The sequence below is a fragment of the Melanerpes formicivorus genome, unplaced genomic scaffold, assembly GCF_026170545.1.
Source record: "Melanerpes formicivorus ecotype bairdi unplaced genomic scaffold, bMelFor1.0.p_v2 SCAF_7, whole genome shotgun sequence".
Lineage (NCBI taxonomy): Eukaryota > Metazoa > Chordata > Aves > Piciformes > Picidae > Melanerpes > Melanerpes formicivorus.
In genome coordinates, this window is record NW_027142359.1 from 400,525 (window position 1) to 416,770 (window position 16,246).

The 16,246-nt window shown below is 43.3% G+C and overlaps 1 protein-coding gene across 3 annotated transcripts in view; it reads left to right on the forward strand.

The window, feature by feature from the left end:
- The window catches only part of SLC35A3 (solute carrier family 35 member A3), a 41,469-nt gene extending 28,477 nt beyond the window's left edge, over positions 1-12,992 (forward strand). For 2 of the 3 annotated variants that reach the window (XM_068140569.1, XM_068140568.1), the window contains exons 6-8: positions 1,787-1,905; positions 2,429-2,562; positions 6,497-12,992. In XM_068140569.1, the coding sequence (XP_067996670.1) occupies positions 1,787-1,905; positions 2,429-2,562; positions 6,497-6,587 (344 nt within the window). In that variant the 3' untranslated portion in view covers positions 6,588-12,992. Of the gene's footprint in view, positions 1-1,786; positions 1,906-2,428; positions 2,563-6,496 lie in introns of those variants that run through there. The other variant, XM_068140570.1, reaches the window with a different exon arrangement.
- Positions 12,993-16,246: the final 3,254 nt, after the last annotated feature.

Here is a 16,246-nt window from a genome sequence, read left to right on the forward strand (position 1 = left end):
CTCCTCTTCTCCAGGCTAAACAACCCCAGCTCCCTCAGCCTCTCCTCATAGGGCTTGTGTTCAAGGCCTCTCCCCAGCCTTGTTGCCCTTCTCTGGACACATTCAAGTGTCTCAATGTCCTTCTTAAACTGAGGGGCCCAGAACTGGACACAGGACTCAAGGTGTGGCCTAACCAGTGCTGAGCACAGGGCACAATGACTTCCCTGCTCCTGCTGGCCACACTATTCCTAATGCAGGCCAGGATGCCATTGGCCCTCTTGGCCACCTGGGCACACTGCTGACTCATGCTCAGGCGGCTGTCAATCAGCACCCCCAGGTCCCTCTCTGTTTGGGAGCTGTCAGCCACTCCGACCCCAGCCTGTAGCTCTGCATGGGGTTGCCGTGGCCAAAGTGCAGCACCCGGCACTTGGAAATTTAACGTTGTCATATTTTGTAAAGAGGTTCCTGATGCAGCTTTTCAGAAAACATTTAAAATCTGAAAATCCCTGTTTAAAAATGACAGTAGTGTTATCCTCTGTGCAAGTGCAAGAGAGTTGCCCGCTTAGACATTGTATTCCTCAGGAGCACGTCAGTCATAAGCGAGAGCTTTCAAATGGAGCTGTTCTTAAAGCACAAACAGCAAAAAAACATTGGTCCAGCCTGGGTTTCACTTCCATATCCAGAGAGAACTATGGTTTCTAATGCACAGAGCTCTCAGGGATGTGTGAAGAGCTGAATGCAGGTATGTCTGTGTTTTGTTTTAGCAGAGCAGTTGTAAAACAGAAGGAATTGGTTTGATCCGAATTAAACCTACATTTTTCATTGTCTGCAAAAAGAATAGTTTCTTGTAAAATAGAAATTTGGGGTTGTTCAAAACAATGCCAGGTGCAGGGAAATGTGATGGAAACAGAGGTCAGCTTTTTGCAGAAAATGAATGGCATTTTTTTCCCTTCTTTCCTGCTCAGGACTAGAACCTACCTCAGTCAAAAAGGAGGTGCATGCATTGCTTCCATGCCTGAGGAGGTCAGGAAAAGTTTAGCATTTGGAACAAGAACACTATATTCAACAAATCATGATTTTTTTTTTATCTCATCTCCATTTCTTCTCTGTTAGTAAACATTCAATGTGTTTGAGACTGGTTCTGAAGAATCCTGCTTTCAGGATCCTTATCTGAATTGGCAAACTGCTGTATCAAACACTGTCTCCTTCTCTGCTGAAAGTTTTCCCTGTGTTTCTCTCCAGGTTAGAGTATGACTTCAGCCTGCAGTCATGTAAGCTGCAGCACAGGAGGTTTCACCTCAACACAACAGGGAACTTCTTTACTGTAAGGGTCACAGAGCACTGGAACAGGCTCCCCAGTGAGGTTGTGGAGTCTCCTTCTATGGAGACTTTCAAGGCCCGTCTGGATGCATTCCTCTGTGACCTGAGCTAGATTCTATGGTCCTGCTCTGGCAGGGGGGGTTGGACTCAATGATTGCTTTGGGTCCCTTCCAACCCCTGTGATCCTGTGAAAACTGAAATTGTGTTGAAGTGAATTTTACTCTATGCCATAAACAAAATCTCCCCTTTCCAGTAGAAAGTGATGGAAGATAAGAATATTCTAATGGGAACAGTCAAACCTTGTTTTAAGCGTGGAAAATAGCTTTGAAAAGAGAGTATCTGTCTGAACACTGATTGCTTTTGAACGTAATAGGATCTCAAGGGGCAGTCCTGTTTGAAATCAGAGCGATGTGAGCAGTCCTTGAGGAGGAGGAATCTGTCTGCACATTTTTCACCTGAAGCTTTTAAATCAATCTTGTACTTTCAGGATTTTTTGGTAGCATATTTGGACTGATGGGTGTATACATTTATGACGGAGAACAACTGTCCAAGAATGGATTTTTTCAAGGATACAATAAACTTACTTGGGTAGTTGTTGTTCTACAGGTGAGACACCTTGTATCACATGTTGGGGGTTTTTTTTTGTGAAGGCACTTGGGATTTACTCTTCTGTAAATGGCTGGGGAAACTAATGGGTGTTATGCTTACTGAGAATTCTACAGCCAAAAGTCTGATCTGTCACTATTAGATTAACCCTCTAAAGAAAAGCCTGGAAAATTGTATAGCAGGTATATGACCAAGACTTGTGCAATATTAAAGTATGTAGGCATTCATTCTTTTGCAATGTTTACACACACACACACACACACACACAAAAGAGCTAAAAATGTATAATAGAAACATTTCCACTGATTTAATGATGATAATAAGATCAACGAGTTCTTTAATGGGGAAAGAAGAACTCCTCTGATATTGATGTTCAGCAGTGCATAACCCTAGCAGAAAATAAATGGAATGCTCCTAAACACAGTCAAAAGCTTTTCCTGAAGTGAGCACCTTGTTAAAATAGCTGCTCTCAGGGGAATCATCAGGTTGCAAATCCAAACCTTCATCTCTTTTTTTTTTCCAGGCACTTGGAGGGTTGGTGATTGCTGCCGTGATAAAATACGCAGATAACATTTTAAAGGGCTTTGCAACTTCTCTTTCTATCATACTGTCAACACTCATCTCCTATTTCTGGCTGCAAGACTTTGTCCCTACAAGGTAAGAATTATTTTCCATGTATGCTTCTTATTTTTTTTTAAAGAAAAGAAAGTTGTAAACTTCATGCTGACCAAATATAACTGCAGAAATAAGCAGAAAAAAAAAGCAGTCCAAGCCATGCTTTTACAATGCTTCATGGTTTACAAACTGCACATAGAAGTTTAGTTTCATACCATCCCAGAACTAATAACTGTTTCACTGTAGTTGGCAAGGTTAAGTTTTTTTGTAAGGTACAGCCCCCTCCAGGTCAGGAATAACTGAATATCCAACCTTGGCTTTTGACAAACCACCCTCTTGCAGGGTCTGTATTTTAGTTCACTGGCCTTGCTTTCCCTCCTTAGCCAATCTCCCTCGGTTTGTTAGGCTGGATGTCAGGAAGAAATTCTTTCCAGAAAGAGATATTGGCCATTGGAATGGGCTGCCCAGGGTGGTGGTGGAGTCACCATCACTGGAAGTGTTTAAAATAAGACTGGATGAGGCACTTGGTGCCATGGGTTAGTTGATTAGATGATGTTGGGTGATAGGTTGGACTTGATGATCTTGAAGGTCTTTTCCAACCTGGTTTATTCTCTATTCTGTTCAGCTCCTGCTTTGCTTTTATGCTGAAGTCAGTGTCTGGTTCTGGTGCTCTGCCTTGCACTGCCTTTGGCTCTGCTCTTTGAGCCAGCCTACCCCCTGCTGGCCATTCTGAGATAAAGTCATGAGGAGTGAGTTACTTGCCGTGCCTCTTCTGCCCCTGCACGGGCAGATCTCCCATAACCCGTCTCATTGCAAGAAGAGTTATGGCTGAACAGTCATTGTGATTTTTTTGATGCTGGTTTTCATCCACTCTCAAAACAGTCAGAATGCAGAATACAGAAATAACCCAACACCATCTAATCAACTAAACCATGGTGCTAAGTGCCACATCTAGTCTCTTCTTAAACACTTCCAGGGATAGTGACTCCACCACCTCCCTGGGCAGCCCATTCCAATAGCAAATCACTCTCTCTGTGAAGAATTTCTTCCTAACATCCAGCCTAAACCTCCCCTAAAAGAGAAGTCTCTAAAAGTGATCACTGATTCTGTGATAATTGCAATCAGACAGTCATGGAAGCTACACTACAGCAATTAATTGACCAAAGGCACCCAGAAGCCCTAAAGCAGAGCTTTTACCATCTTTATTGGTAAAAACAATCAACCAGGAAAGAGAGACAAATGCTTGCTATGTGCTTCTAGGCCAAATAGACTCTGTCCTGATGTTTTCTGAATGGGATTTTAGTAGTTCTGTGTGCTGCAGATTGTGTACATGGGTAGGCTCCAGAACAGTGCTTGTCTTAGGAGGGCATGTTAATATATGGGGTGCTTGATGGGGTGCTTGGTGCCATGGTTTAGTTGATTAGGTGGTGTTGGATGATAGGCTGGACTCGATGATCTCAAAGGTCTCTTCCAACCTGGTTAATTCTATTCTATTCTATTCTATTCTATTCTATTCTATTCTATTCTATTCTATTCTATTCTATTCCATTCCATTCCATTCCATTCCATTCCATTCCATTCCATTCCATTCCATTCCATTCCATTCGGAGTGTAGAAGTAACATTACAATGTTCAGATATATTCACTCCCCAGATATGTTATGCACAGTGTAAAAGCATTTTTAATAGTACTTAAAACTTTGGTACTCAAGGAAACATCTTTATCTAAAAGTAGCATTTGCAGTACTAGCAGGAGTTTGCTTTAACATTCAAACAAAGGGAGCAGAACAACTATTTAGGCTTAAAAAGTGGAAAACATTGAACCTAAATTATAAGTAGCCTATACTTGTCCACTTAAAACAAATGTAGAAGGTGGCTTAAGAATATCTGCTGGCTTAAATGGAAAATTAATAGGTAACTTAGCAGCTTCTGCAAATGTGGTGAAAATGGACACAGTGGTAAATAATTAAATGAGCTGGAGCCAGCCAGCAGCATGTAAAACTTGAAGCTGCTTCATCTTATCATAGTATCATAGTATCATTCAGGGTTGGAGGGGACCACAAGGATCATCTAGTTCCAACCCCCCTGCCATGGGCAGGGACACCCCACACTAGATCAGGCTGGCCAGAGCCTCATCCAGCCTGGGCTTAAACACCTCCAGGGACAGGGCCTCGACCACCTCCCTGGTGGTCTGTTAACTGGAGTTAATCAAACTTAACCTTTAGTATCTTGCTTGTGCCAAATGAATTTATTTAAACTGAAAGTGTGTAAATGTTTCTGTTACTTCACCAAACATTTTGTTTGGGATAATAGATGTAAAGTACCTCAGAGTGCATGTGTTGCAATAGATCCTCTCCAGAAATAAACTAACCATATTCCCTGAAGGAATAGAATAGAATAGAATAGGCCAGGCCAGGCCAGGCCAGGCCAGACCAGGTTGGAAGAGACCTTCAAGATCATCATGTCCAACCTATCATCCAACACCACCTAATCAACTAAACCACACAACCAAGCACCCTGTCAAGTCTCCTCCTGAACACCTCCCGTGATGGCGACTCCACCAAGGAGTATCATGCCATGTGCCACAGGATTTGGTCCAGAAGACCAAATTGCCAAGGCCTGTCTTCATGACAAGGTTATTTTCTAAAATGTGTACTGAGGGTCTGTTGGCTTTGGACATTTTGTTTCAGACTTCTAATTACCAAAACAACTTGAAAGGCCCCTATGTCAAAATACAAAAGATGCCTTTATTCTCTTTTTCTTACTTAAATATTTATGTATCTGCCAAAAATTAGACTTGCAAACTGATTACAGAATCACACAGAATTACAGAATCACACAGAATCACAGACTGTCAAAGGCTGGAAGGGACCTCAAAAGCTCATGCAGTCCAATCCCCCTGCCAGAGCAGCATCACCTAGAGCAGATCACACAGAAACACATCCAGGCAGGTTTTGAATATCTCCAGAGAGGGAGACTCCACAACCCCCCTGGGCAGCCTGTTCCAGTGCTCTGTCACCCTCACAGGGAAGAAATGTTTCCTCCTGTTTCCATAGAAATTCCTATGCCTCAGCTTCCACCATTGCCCCTTGTGCTGTCATTGGGCATCACCCAGCAGAGCCTGGCTCCATCCTCTTGGCACTCACCCTGCACATCTTTATCAACATGAATGACGTCACCTCTCAGGCTCCTCCTCTCCAAGCTAAACAGCCTCAGCTCCCTCAGGCTCTCCTCATAAGGAAGATGTTCCACTCCCCTAATCATTTTTGTAGCTCTGCACTGGACTCTTTCAAGCAGTTTCCTGAGGTCTTTCTTGAACTGAGGGACCCAGAACTGGACACAACATTCCAGATGTGGCCTCACTAAGGCAGAGTAGAGGGGGAGGAAAACCTCTCTCAACCTACTATCCACAGCCCTTCTAATACACCCCAGGATGGCATTGGCCTTCTTGACCACAAGAGCACATTGCTGGCTCGTGGTCAACCTCCCATCCACTAGGACCCCCAGGTTCTAGAGCAGCAGCAAGTTTGACATAACTTTTGTACTTCAAAGCAAACACAACTCCGACACCATGTTGTACATAAGATGCTAAAAGTGTCTGGGTGACCACAGTAGCTGCACTGCTTTGTCTTCGGCTTGCATTTTGCACAGAGCTTTAGGTGAAAACCAAAACTAAACAGGATGGATCTGAGTGCTTTTGTCAGTTGTTCCATGAAACAACATAAAAGCAATTTTCAGAGTATGTCAGTATAATGACACATTACTTTGTGCATCTAAGCTTATTGTTTAAACCTTTTCCTGCGTCCTTCTATAATAAATGTGTAAAAACGATTTTGTTCTCTGTGAGTCTGCCAAATATGATTTATTTTTCTGTGTTCCCACAGGGAAAAAAAAGTCCTTTCTTTTGATTGCATCAACTAAAACAAGATAACTTTTCTTTGTTTTTTTTCTTCCCCCTTCATCCCCATCCTATTCAGTGTCTTTTTCTTTGGAGCCATCCTTGTAATAGCAGCCACGTTCCTGTATGGTTATGATCCCAAACCTGAAGGAAACCCCATTAAGGCATAGCAGACTTCCTCATCAAGCTGCTTCTCAAGACCATGCACTAGGGGCCTTGCTAACAATGACACGTGGAAAGCATCATTGTGTACTGCAAGGGAAGGATTGCTACCCTGAATCTATTGAAGAAACGCTTACAAGTAGTTCGGAACAAACAGAGGGCTCAAAGGTGTATGGTGATCCTGTCTGGGAGTGATGAGAGAGAGAGAGAGACAAAAAGACAAAGAAAAAAGGCAGGAGAATGCCCAGTGCAACTTGCTAATAAAAACTTGAATGGAACAAAAAGTTTCCAACCAACTGCAGTTAGGAATGTTTACAGCTTGACTGAGATGGCATCAAATGAAGTTACTGTACTGACTGCTGCATAACTATGTCCTATGCACTCTTTGAAAGAACAGCGTTGTCAGGTCGTGTGGTTCTGCAATTTGACTTCTATTTAACCTGAGTCAATATGGGGGGTTCATTGTTTGTCTATTTACATGCAATCACACATCATAGTTCTAAAGCCAGGGTCCTGATGAGGTATTCTTCGTTAAAACTGCGAAGACGAAAGTGATGATTGGAAGACACTTTGATGAGATCAAATATTTTGATATTGGGTTTGGTTTTTTTCTGGAAGGCTGGTTTAATAACAGGCCTCTGTTATTAAACTAAAACGTTGTCATTCTGTTGCTGAGATTGTTGGATGAATGTTAACTTTCTCACCTCGGCACACAAAGGGAGAAATGAAAGAGTTAAAGCTGGAAATCACTGTTGATACTCCAGGCTTCATTAGGATAGCTTGTAATGTTCCAACAGATGTAATCACTCTGAGAGCACAGGCCAGGGCTTACTGCACTCACAGAATACAGAATTAACCAGGTTGGAAAAGACCTTCGAGATCATCAAGCCCAACCTATCACCCAACACTATCTAATCAACTAAACCATGGCACCAAGTGTCTCATCCAGTCTCTTTTGAACACTTCCAGTGATGGTGACTCCACCACCTCCCCAGGCAGCCCATTCCAATGGCAAACCTCTCTTTTTGTGAAGAACTCCTTCCTAACACCCAGCCTAAATCTCCCCTGGCACAGCTTGAGACTGTGTCCTCTTGTTCTATAACAGGTTGCCTGGCAAGAGAGTGGGGTGATGCTGGAGTGCTTGCTCAGATCTAATGTTCTGTTTTAATTTTACTGATTAAAAACACCCCCAAAAACCAAGCACCATTTTGGTAGAACCTTTAAAGTTGTTTTTTATGCTTTAAATATCATCTGTGGGGTTGTTTTTTTTAACCACAATTCAAAAAGAAAACCCAACAAAGCAGCCCATAATAAACATTTTCACTGCATTATTGTTGTCTGTAACAACTCCATCTGGGGCTATTCTGGTATGTCATCAGTGTAGTGTACTTTATTACAGAGGTGGTCTTTTTAAACAGCTGTTGTTTACTCATGCACTCTCCCAGGCTTTTTCAGTACAATTCTACCTGATGGCTTCATAAGAACATTTTTTTTTATCATGAACTTTTTGGTCTGGGAGTCCTTGAGCCAACAAAACCAAAATGGGTTCTCTGGAACTATTGAGCCTAGTAGTTGGAATTACTGTAATAGCAAATGTGATGAAAAAGTAATTAACTGTGCAATAAGTAAATATCAAAGCATGCTTTTCTTCTATTTTACCCCCACCCCCCCAAGAAAAGAAACCTTTACAAAGATAGCCAGGTGCAATTAGAACTCAGACCAATTAGAGTGTTGTGAACACTTCTTGCTTGTTGAAGTACTTGCATATGGCCAGAAACACAACACAAAAGGCAAAACTGATGAACAACAGCAGCAGCAGCAGCAAAAGGCTGTCTTAAAAATTACTCATGTTCAAGATTCACAGTATCAGAGTGACTTCTTCCCCAGGTGACACTTAAAAAGGTATGCATAGAGACAAAACGTAGCAATAGTCACTTACCTGTAGAACGGCAAGTGGGAAAAGTGTGATTGCTTTTATTTGCCCCCCTCCTTGTGTTCTTTTTTGCTGCTCTCTTGTGCTAATCAGCAGGTTGTAGAGAGAAGGCATTTTAGACTATTTACCAATGGACCTGTTACACATTTTAGTGGTGGACTGACAAGGTGATTCTGAAAGAGTGCTCTAAAATATTTCAGTGGGGCACTGGAAATGGGAAAGGCAAAATTCCACTTGCAACAGCTGAGTAAAACTAGCATTTTCCTTCTGCTGGCCATGACAATGGATTATCAACTCTCTCTCTGTCCTATCAGAGCAAGCCATTGAAGACGTTGCAGATTTACACCAAGGGCTTGCTAAGCTTTGTGAACTGTGAATCTATCTCAGCATGTGGTAACTGCCGCAGCTCTGCTACTGGTCATGGTAGTCGAAGGTATCTTGTATTACCCTAAATTCTGTGTTAATGTTTGATCTTTTTTACCTGTACCGTTCAGCATGGCAGAATCTAAGGGACGTAGCCCGTAGTCATTTTGCCTCTGAAATGCAAGGTGAGATGAGATGTGTGTTCAGCAGTGGCTCCTAGCATTGCTTAGTGCAGAATGGGAATTGCATGACTGAAACGACCTGAGAAGTGTTGGTAGTAGTATCTGCATTGGAGTTTGGCCTACATGGCAGTACCTTTAACTCTATGAGTCACAGTAGTGGAAATATTCAGGTGATAACAAGTGCTAACTTCCCTGAGGGATTCCTTCAGGAAGCACAAGCAGCAGGTTGAGAACACTTTAAAGCCAGTTGCACAGGAGAGGACCAAACAGGCCAAATAATGAGCACATTGCTGGACTTGCATTACCTTTAACCCAGGTTTAATATCTCAGGTTCCCCTGTCAATGTTTGTCAGTAAGGGTCAGTTTAAGGGAAAAACCAGGAATCTGTACTCTTTTGCTTGAATAGGATGTCAAACAGCTTTAGAAAACAATCTCTGTTGTACTAAGGAATAGTAATTGCTGTCTGTAGATCAGCAGCTCTCCCCTGCTCTCCACTGACAGTTCCATTAAATTTTCCAGTAGAGGGATAGATCTTTTTGTACACTTCTTGTTGCCAATGGAAATAGGAAATTGCATTTTTAGCTGTCTTTCCCCTTAAAGGCTAAGGAAAAGCTCTTGCCTGAGACCGTCCAGGTTGAAAAAGCAGGATTCCAGACAAAGGGGAGGAGGACAGCATCTATTCCTTGAGAACAGAAAGGATTTGAGGAGAGTCTATCCATTTCCATAACCTTTGCAACATGGCAGCATATGCACATTCTCTCACAGAGATACTTCAGTGGGCTGTAGAATATAAACATAAAGTTCAAAGAAGGAGAGGCAGTTCCAAGGCTATAAATCAACTAACCAAAGAAGCATCTCTAGCACAGAGCATTGGGAGGTAGGGCATAGCGTGCTTTGAGTTTGCCCTAAAAGCAATCTGTAGGAGTCTAACCTTCCAACATTCCCCCTCTCTTTTCTGACCTGTTCTTCCTGACTTGCAGACAGTGGAATTTTTCAGTTGTATATTTAGGAGGCTAAGCTATACTGAGCAGAAGTTTATTTAAATATTTATAAGTATGCTAGCTGGGTATTTATTTGCAATAACTTGAATTTACAGCATTGGGTTTGGTTTGCTTGTCGTTGGTTTTTTTTTCCTTAAGACTTGCATAATTGGAGTACAACTATTTATTGCATCAATAAGTTGGGTACTTGGTAGTTTTATCTGAGGATCTCTGGGATACAGAATAAATGGTCAAACAACAGTACACTCAGAAAAGCAAAAGAAACCATCAGTTCAGTGGTGAAAAATCTTGACCATAACAGACTAAGATAAACTTTCCTTGATATGTTGAATTTCTCTGCTATCCACAAGTGCCCAACAATGGTCTTTGTTTGTTTGTTTCCCCAAAGAATTCAGATAAATTGATAGCTCTAGTCAAATTGGCTTAGACACTCCCTAAGAAAACTTTTTGTTTGCTTTAATAATGGCTAGGTTCCAGTTTCAGCTTCTAGGTTCTAGATTCAGCTTCTAGGTTCTAGATTCAGCTTCTAGGTTCTAGATTCAGCTTCTAGGTTCTAGATTCAGCTTCTAGGTTCTAGATTCAGCTTCTACAAGGTAACATCTTGGGTTGTGTTATTATTTTTACTGTGGCTTTTTAGTAAGTATTGTTTTCCTTTAAAAAACCAGAATCCAATCAAACCACCAACTTCTTTTGGTAGCCTCTGTTTGTTTCAGTCACTCATTCAGTCCTCTCATGGGTTTCTAGATGTAATTGTTTTGTGTTCCTCACTTAGGTTTATGGCTGTAATTCTGGAGGCTGTAACGAATCCTGTCCAATTGTTTTCACTTTGGTACATGAAATGTTGCATTTCTTCTGGGTCTGATTGTTCAGTAGCTTTCATGTTCTCATAGATCTCCTTACTGGCCGTGCATGTTCCGTTGTAGCTCAGCAGTCATCGTTGTTCAGGTTTGAAGCTGTTGCTCATCTTTTTCTCCCGGCGGCGGTGTGTGTTGCTGGCTGTTGTGAATGAGGAATGTGATGGATTGTTTTCTTCTCTCAAAGCCACCCTTTGTACAAACAGGATATTAAAAAGCATTCAGAGTTTTGGCTGTACTGAATGGTAATGTTTATCTACACCATGGTATTATACCCTACATAGAATCACAGAACTGTCAGGGTTGGAAGGGACCTCAAGAATCATCCAGTTCCAACCCCCCTGCCATGGGCAGGGACACTTCGCACTAGATCAGGTTGCTCAGAGCCACATCCAGCCTGGCCTTAAAATCCTCCAGGGATGGGTTTGTATTTGGTAGCCTATCCATTACCATTGGTGTTCACTAGTTGCACTTCAGTCCAAGAAGTGTTGCCTTGCCTTTGTTTCTTTTTGGGTTTAATGCTGATTATTTTCCACAGGAAGTTACTAAAGAATTCTTCTCTTTGCAGGTAAGCTCATTATATGTGTTTATATATCTAGAAGATATTTTTACTGGGAAAAAAAAATGCAGCAAACTAAGTAGGGTTATTTAGATTTGTATCTTCTGCTCCAGTTGCTGTGAATTCAAATTCCCTGTGAAGTTCAATTTATTGCCTGTTTAAATTCTTTTCCATTTAGATGGAATTTATAACTGAATTGATATAAATTCCACTTACATGCTGAATTTATAGCTGAGTTTATAACTCCTTCCAGAAGCACAAGAAAAAAAGTGTCCCAAGGTGCCATTCAGTGCTCATTCTTGAATGTCTGCTGGGTCTTTGCATCCAAGAACAGACCAGGGCATTTTTAACTCTTGCTTTCACCCTTCCATCGTCATTCTGACTGTAATTAGCCATATTCCTTAGCAATTTGTAGCTCAGTAAAAATTGTTTATGTGCTAAGCAGATGCTTGCATTTTCTGCCACGAGTAATAGCTTTTTTTTTTAGACCTTTTTGTCTTTATTGTCAGGTCTGTTTTAAATTATTTTAAATGAGACCAAATAGAAATAAACCAATGTTGTAGCAGCATTTTAAAGGTAGTCTTAGGATTTGTTTATCTGTTGATGTTGATATTTCTGTGTGTGTGCTCACACTGAATACACTTCTAATATACAATGTTTCCAGACGGTTTGGGGAAAGGTTCCTTGTTTTCTGGTGTAACACTGATGAACCATAGACTCAGAGAACTGTCAGGGTTGGAAGGGACCTCAAGGATCATCTAGTTCCAACCCCCCTGCCATGGACAGGGACACCTCACACTACAGCAGGTTGCTCAGAGCCACATCCAGCCTGGCCTTAAAAACCTCCAGGGATGAGGCTTCCACCACCTCCCTGAGCAACCTGTTGCAGTGTCTCACTACCCTCATGGGGAAGAATTCCTTCCTAATGTCTAATCTAAATCCCCCCTCCTCTAGCTTGGATCCATTCCCCCTAAGTCCTGTCACCAGCTCTCTTGTAGTCCCCTTCAGATACTGGAAGACCACAACAAGGTCTCCTTGGAGCCTTCTCTTCTCCAGAGTGAACAACCCCAACTCTCTAAGTCTGTTTCCATAGCAGAGGAGCTCCATCCCTCTGCTCTTCCTCATGGCCCTTCTCTGGACACATTCAGCATGTCCAGATCCTCCTTGTAATAGGGGCTCCAGAACTGGATGCAGTGCTCCAGTTGGGGTCTCACCAGAGTGCGTCTCCCATGACCTAATATCTGATATCTTTTTAACCCATATTGAGATAAAGTGCTGTATTTTTTTCTTCTTCTGTATGTGTAGATAATGTCACCATGTTAATAAACTGTTTTAAATTAAGCACTGGCTTTATGAAGAACATGATATAAAACTGCGAGCTCTGTAACTGGAGGGGCCTGCCTTATGCATATTTTAGCAGAAATAAAGCAATGTTTTAATTAATGTTTGTTATTTCAGAATATAATATTTTTTGGTATAAAGAAAAGGCTATTGTGAGATGTGTTAATGGTAGCACACAGCACACTGAACTTTGCCTGAGGCATGCTTCTGTGTGACCACTGCATCGTGACTTCATGTGAGCTGCATTTGAGCGCTGTTCCTGAGGCTTGCTGTCTCCTCCCTGTTGTGGTCTGAAAACCCTCTCATCTCCTTGCTCAGAGCTGCATCTCCTCAGCTGAAGGTGGGAAGGAGCATCTGGGTATCAAGTGCCAAGTTAGTGTTGTGTGCCGCTTCAAAACACAACAATCCTCTGTGGAAGAGTTTGTTGCCGCAAGTTACCAGGAGGCAGGTGGTGATTCACTTGCTCACCACCACCTGCCCATGTTAAATATTTAATTTTGATAGCAGTGAGCTGCACTCTATACTATACCCTTTAGAATACAGCGTTGGTCTTATTGATCCATTGGTTCATGATACAAGTTAGAAGCTGAGCTGTTCTATAGCTGTAATTTACACGCTGTCAAAGCCCTGAGCAGAGGGCACAGAGGCATTGCTGTCGCTGGTGGATGACATGTTTCCCTGTCCTCTCCAGAGGTGGGTGTAATAAAATCAGGTAATTTCTCCAATTATGCACCAGTAACTTTCAGGACACTTCATTCCTGACAGCAACTCTTGTCAGTTCTATTCTGGTTGTGGTGATCACACACAGCACGCTTTAAACGGAAATGTGTAGGTAGTAGGGGACAGAAATTAATTATTCATGAAACAGCCAAAGGAGCATAGCTGGAACAGAGGACTGGGCTGCAAGGGACAGTGTTCCTCAGGTTTGGCCTAAAAGTGGTCTTAACTGAGACCACTGAAACCATCACAGAATCAACCAGGTTGGAAAAGAGATCATCAAGTCCAACCTGTCATCCAACACCATCTCATCAACTAAACCATGGCACCAAGTGCCTCATCCAGTCTCTTTTTAAACACTTCCAGGGATGGTGACTCCACCACCTCTCTGGGCAGCACATTCCAATGGCCAATCTCTCTTTCTGTGAAGAATTTCTTCCGAGCATCCAGCCTAAACCTCCCCTGGCACAGCTTGAGACTGGATCTTGTCCTTCTGTCATTGTTGCCTGGGAGAAGAGACCAACCCCGACCTGGCTAAAACCTCCCTTCAGGTAGTTGTAGAGAGCAATAAGGTCTCCCCTGAGCCTCCCCAGGCTAAATACCACCAGCTCCCTCAGCCTCTCTTCACAGGTCTGTGCTCCAGACGAGGCCCAGCCTTGTTGCCCTTCTCTGGATACCTTCCAGCATCTCTGTTTGTTAGAATGAAGGTCTCCCTTAGGGAGATGAAAAGTACTCTGTCCATCTTCAATATGCTTCCACAAAGATGGCAAGAATCTTCTGCAACTAGTGCCTAGTGTTATGTGTTTACTTTGTGTACAAGTTCGAACACTATGGGTGTTTAGATGTGGCAGACAATTTTTGCTTCTCTTCTAGGATTAAATGTTTGTCTCTCAGTCAAATAATGGCAGCTAGAGCTTGAGCAGGTTAAGTGGAGCTTGGCATTTGAAAACATATCACTTGCTGAAATCCATGACAGCCAAAGCAAGTCATATTTATCCAGCATTAATTCCAAGTTCAAGAGTTTTTACTTGAACTGCCTCCTCAGCCTACATGAGCAAACTTGGTATTGAAGATGGACTTAATTTGAGACACTAACAGGGATTAATCTAACCTAAAGATGTAGGTAGAAAACCCGCTGTTTAATCAGCCTAGTTAGTGAAATGGCTCTGCTGAGATGTAGTTAACTTTTTAATGGGGGTTCCTGACATGTCTGTATGTGTTCCCACCAAAATATAACAGCACTGTCTCCACCAGTAGTCTTGAAACCCTGCCAGATTTTTGGGATCCCTTTCCTTTTCAAGTGAAAGCACTGAGAAACCCTGAAACACATCTGTCACATGCTTGCCATAACTTAGTAGAACTTGTAACAAATGACTGATGATAGCAATGGCTGCAAACATCCTTGTTCCCCTGTGGATAACCCAGCAGAGCCGTCCTTCCTGTCATGAGCTAGAGCCCGTTTGCCTTTGCCTCACTGTAAGACCAGAGTAGATTCATTAGTCTGAGTAGGGCTACACTTCACTAAAGTCTGCATGCCTTAAAAGCTGCATCATTATGATGAGATAAGAGGGTGCTTGGTGTTAAGGCTATTAAGCCCACATGATCTTAGGTAGTGAGTGAGTGCTGTAAGGGAGCAAGAGAGCCGGTCTGTATGGTAGGGTTGAGCTTTGGCATAGCAGCCACTGTTCATGTGGTCAGGGAAGATGTCAATGCATGACCAAGCTTTTAAGGGCAACAGGGATGTCACAGGGGCCTGGGAGATAGGCATAGGCAGTAACAGGGTCAGAAGGTGGGAGGATGGTGTGAAAAAGAGCATAAGGACTGGTATGTGGCCACAGAGAGGCATCTGAGGTGGTGAATTTAGTAGTCCTGGATGTGGACAAATGTTGCTCTGCTGCCACAGCAGTGAAGGAATTACATTTAAAAAATAATAATAGTACAAATTTCTGAAAGGTTTCCTCTGCTAAGCTGATGATGCTTTGGGAATGCTGGGATGGTACCATGTGCAGGCAGGGCGGTAAACCAGAACCCGAAATGGCCCTGCCCCTTTCCAGTTGTGAAGGCTTTCATAAGCCACCCTTACAAGGTAAAGAAAGCAGAGAGTCCCCGCGTTGGATTCTTAGGATGGATTAGATCTGTGGTTGTGCACTCTGAAAAATCTTCTGATTCCTAACAGGCATACCCAGCGAAAAACACTTTCCCCTCCTCTTTTCAGGCTTGGGGGGCGAGGGAAAAGCTGCAAACAAGCCTTTAGGTTCTGCGGAGAAGAGGCAGGCACAAGCTCTGAGGACTGAGGTGTACGAGCCGAGGCACCTAGAGGTAACAAAAGGTCAATGTTGAAATGCCATGGGTGGCTGTAGAGGGGGGAAAAGGTGTCTCCAGCAGCAGAGGCGGGGGTCGGTGTGCCTAGAGACGGGAGTTTGGTTCAGGGAGAGGTGGCACAGAATGCCGGGGAGGTCTGTCATTTCCTCGGGCGCTCCGGCCGGGCAGGCTGGCCGGCCCAGGCACCAGCCCGCTGCCAGAGCCCGGGGCGCAGCGCAGGCCGCCGCAGCACAGGGCCCTATTTCCCGTACATGTGCGGCGCTGCCCCGGCTCCGGCCAGCGAGCAGGCGGAGGGGCGGCCGCGGCCTTCGCGTGCGGCTCGTCCTGCGCACGTGAGCGGCGCCGGCCAATGGGGCGATCGCGTGATGCGCGGCGGCGGCTGCGCCCGGGGCTGG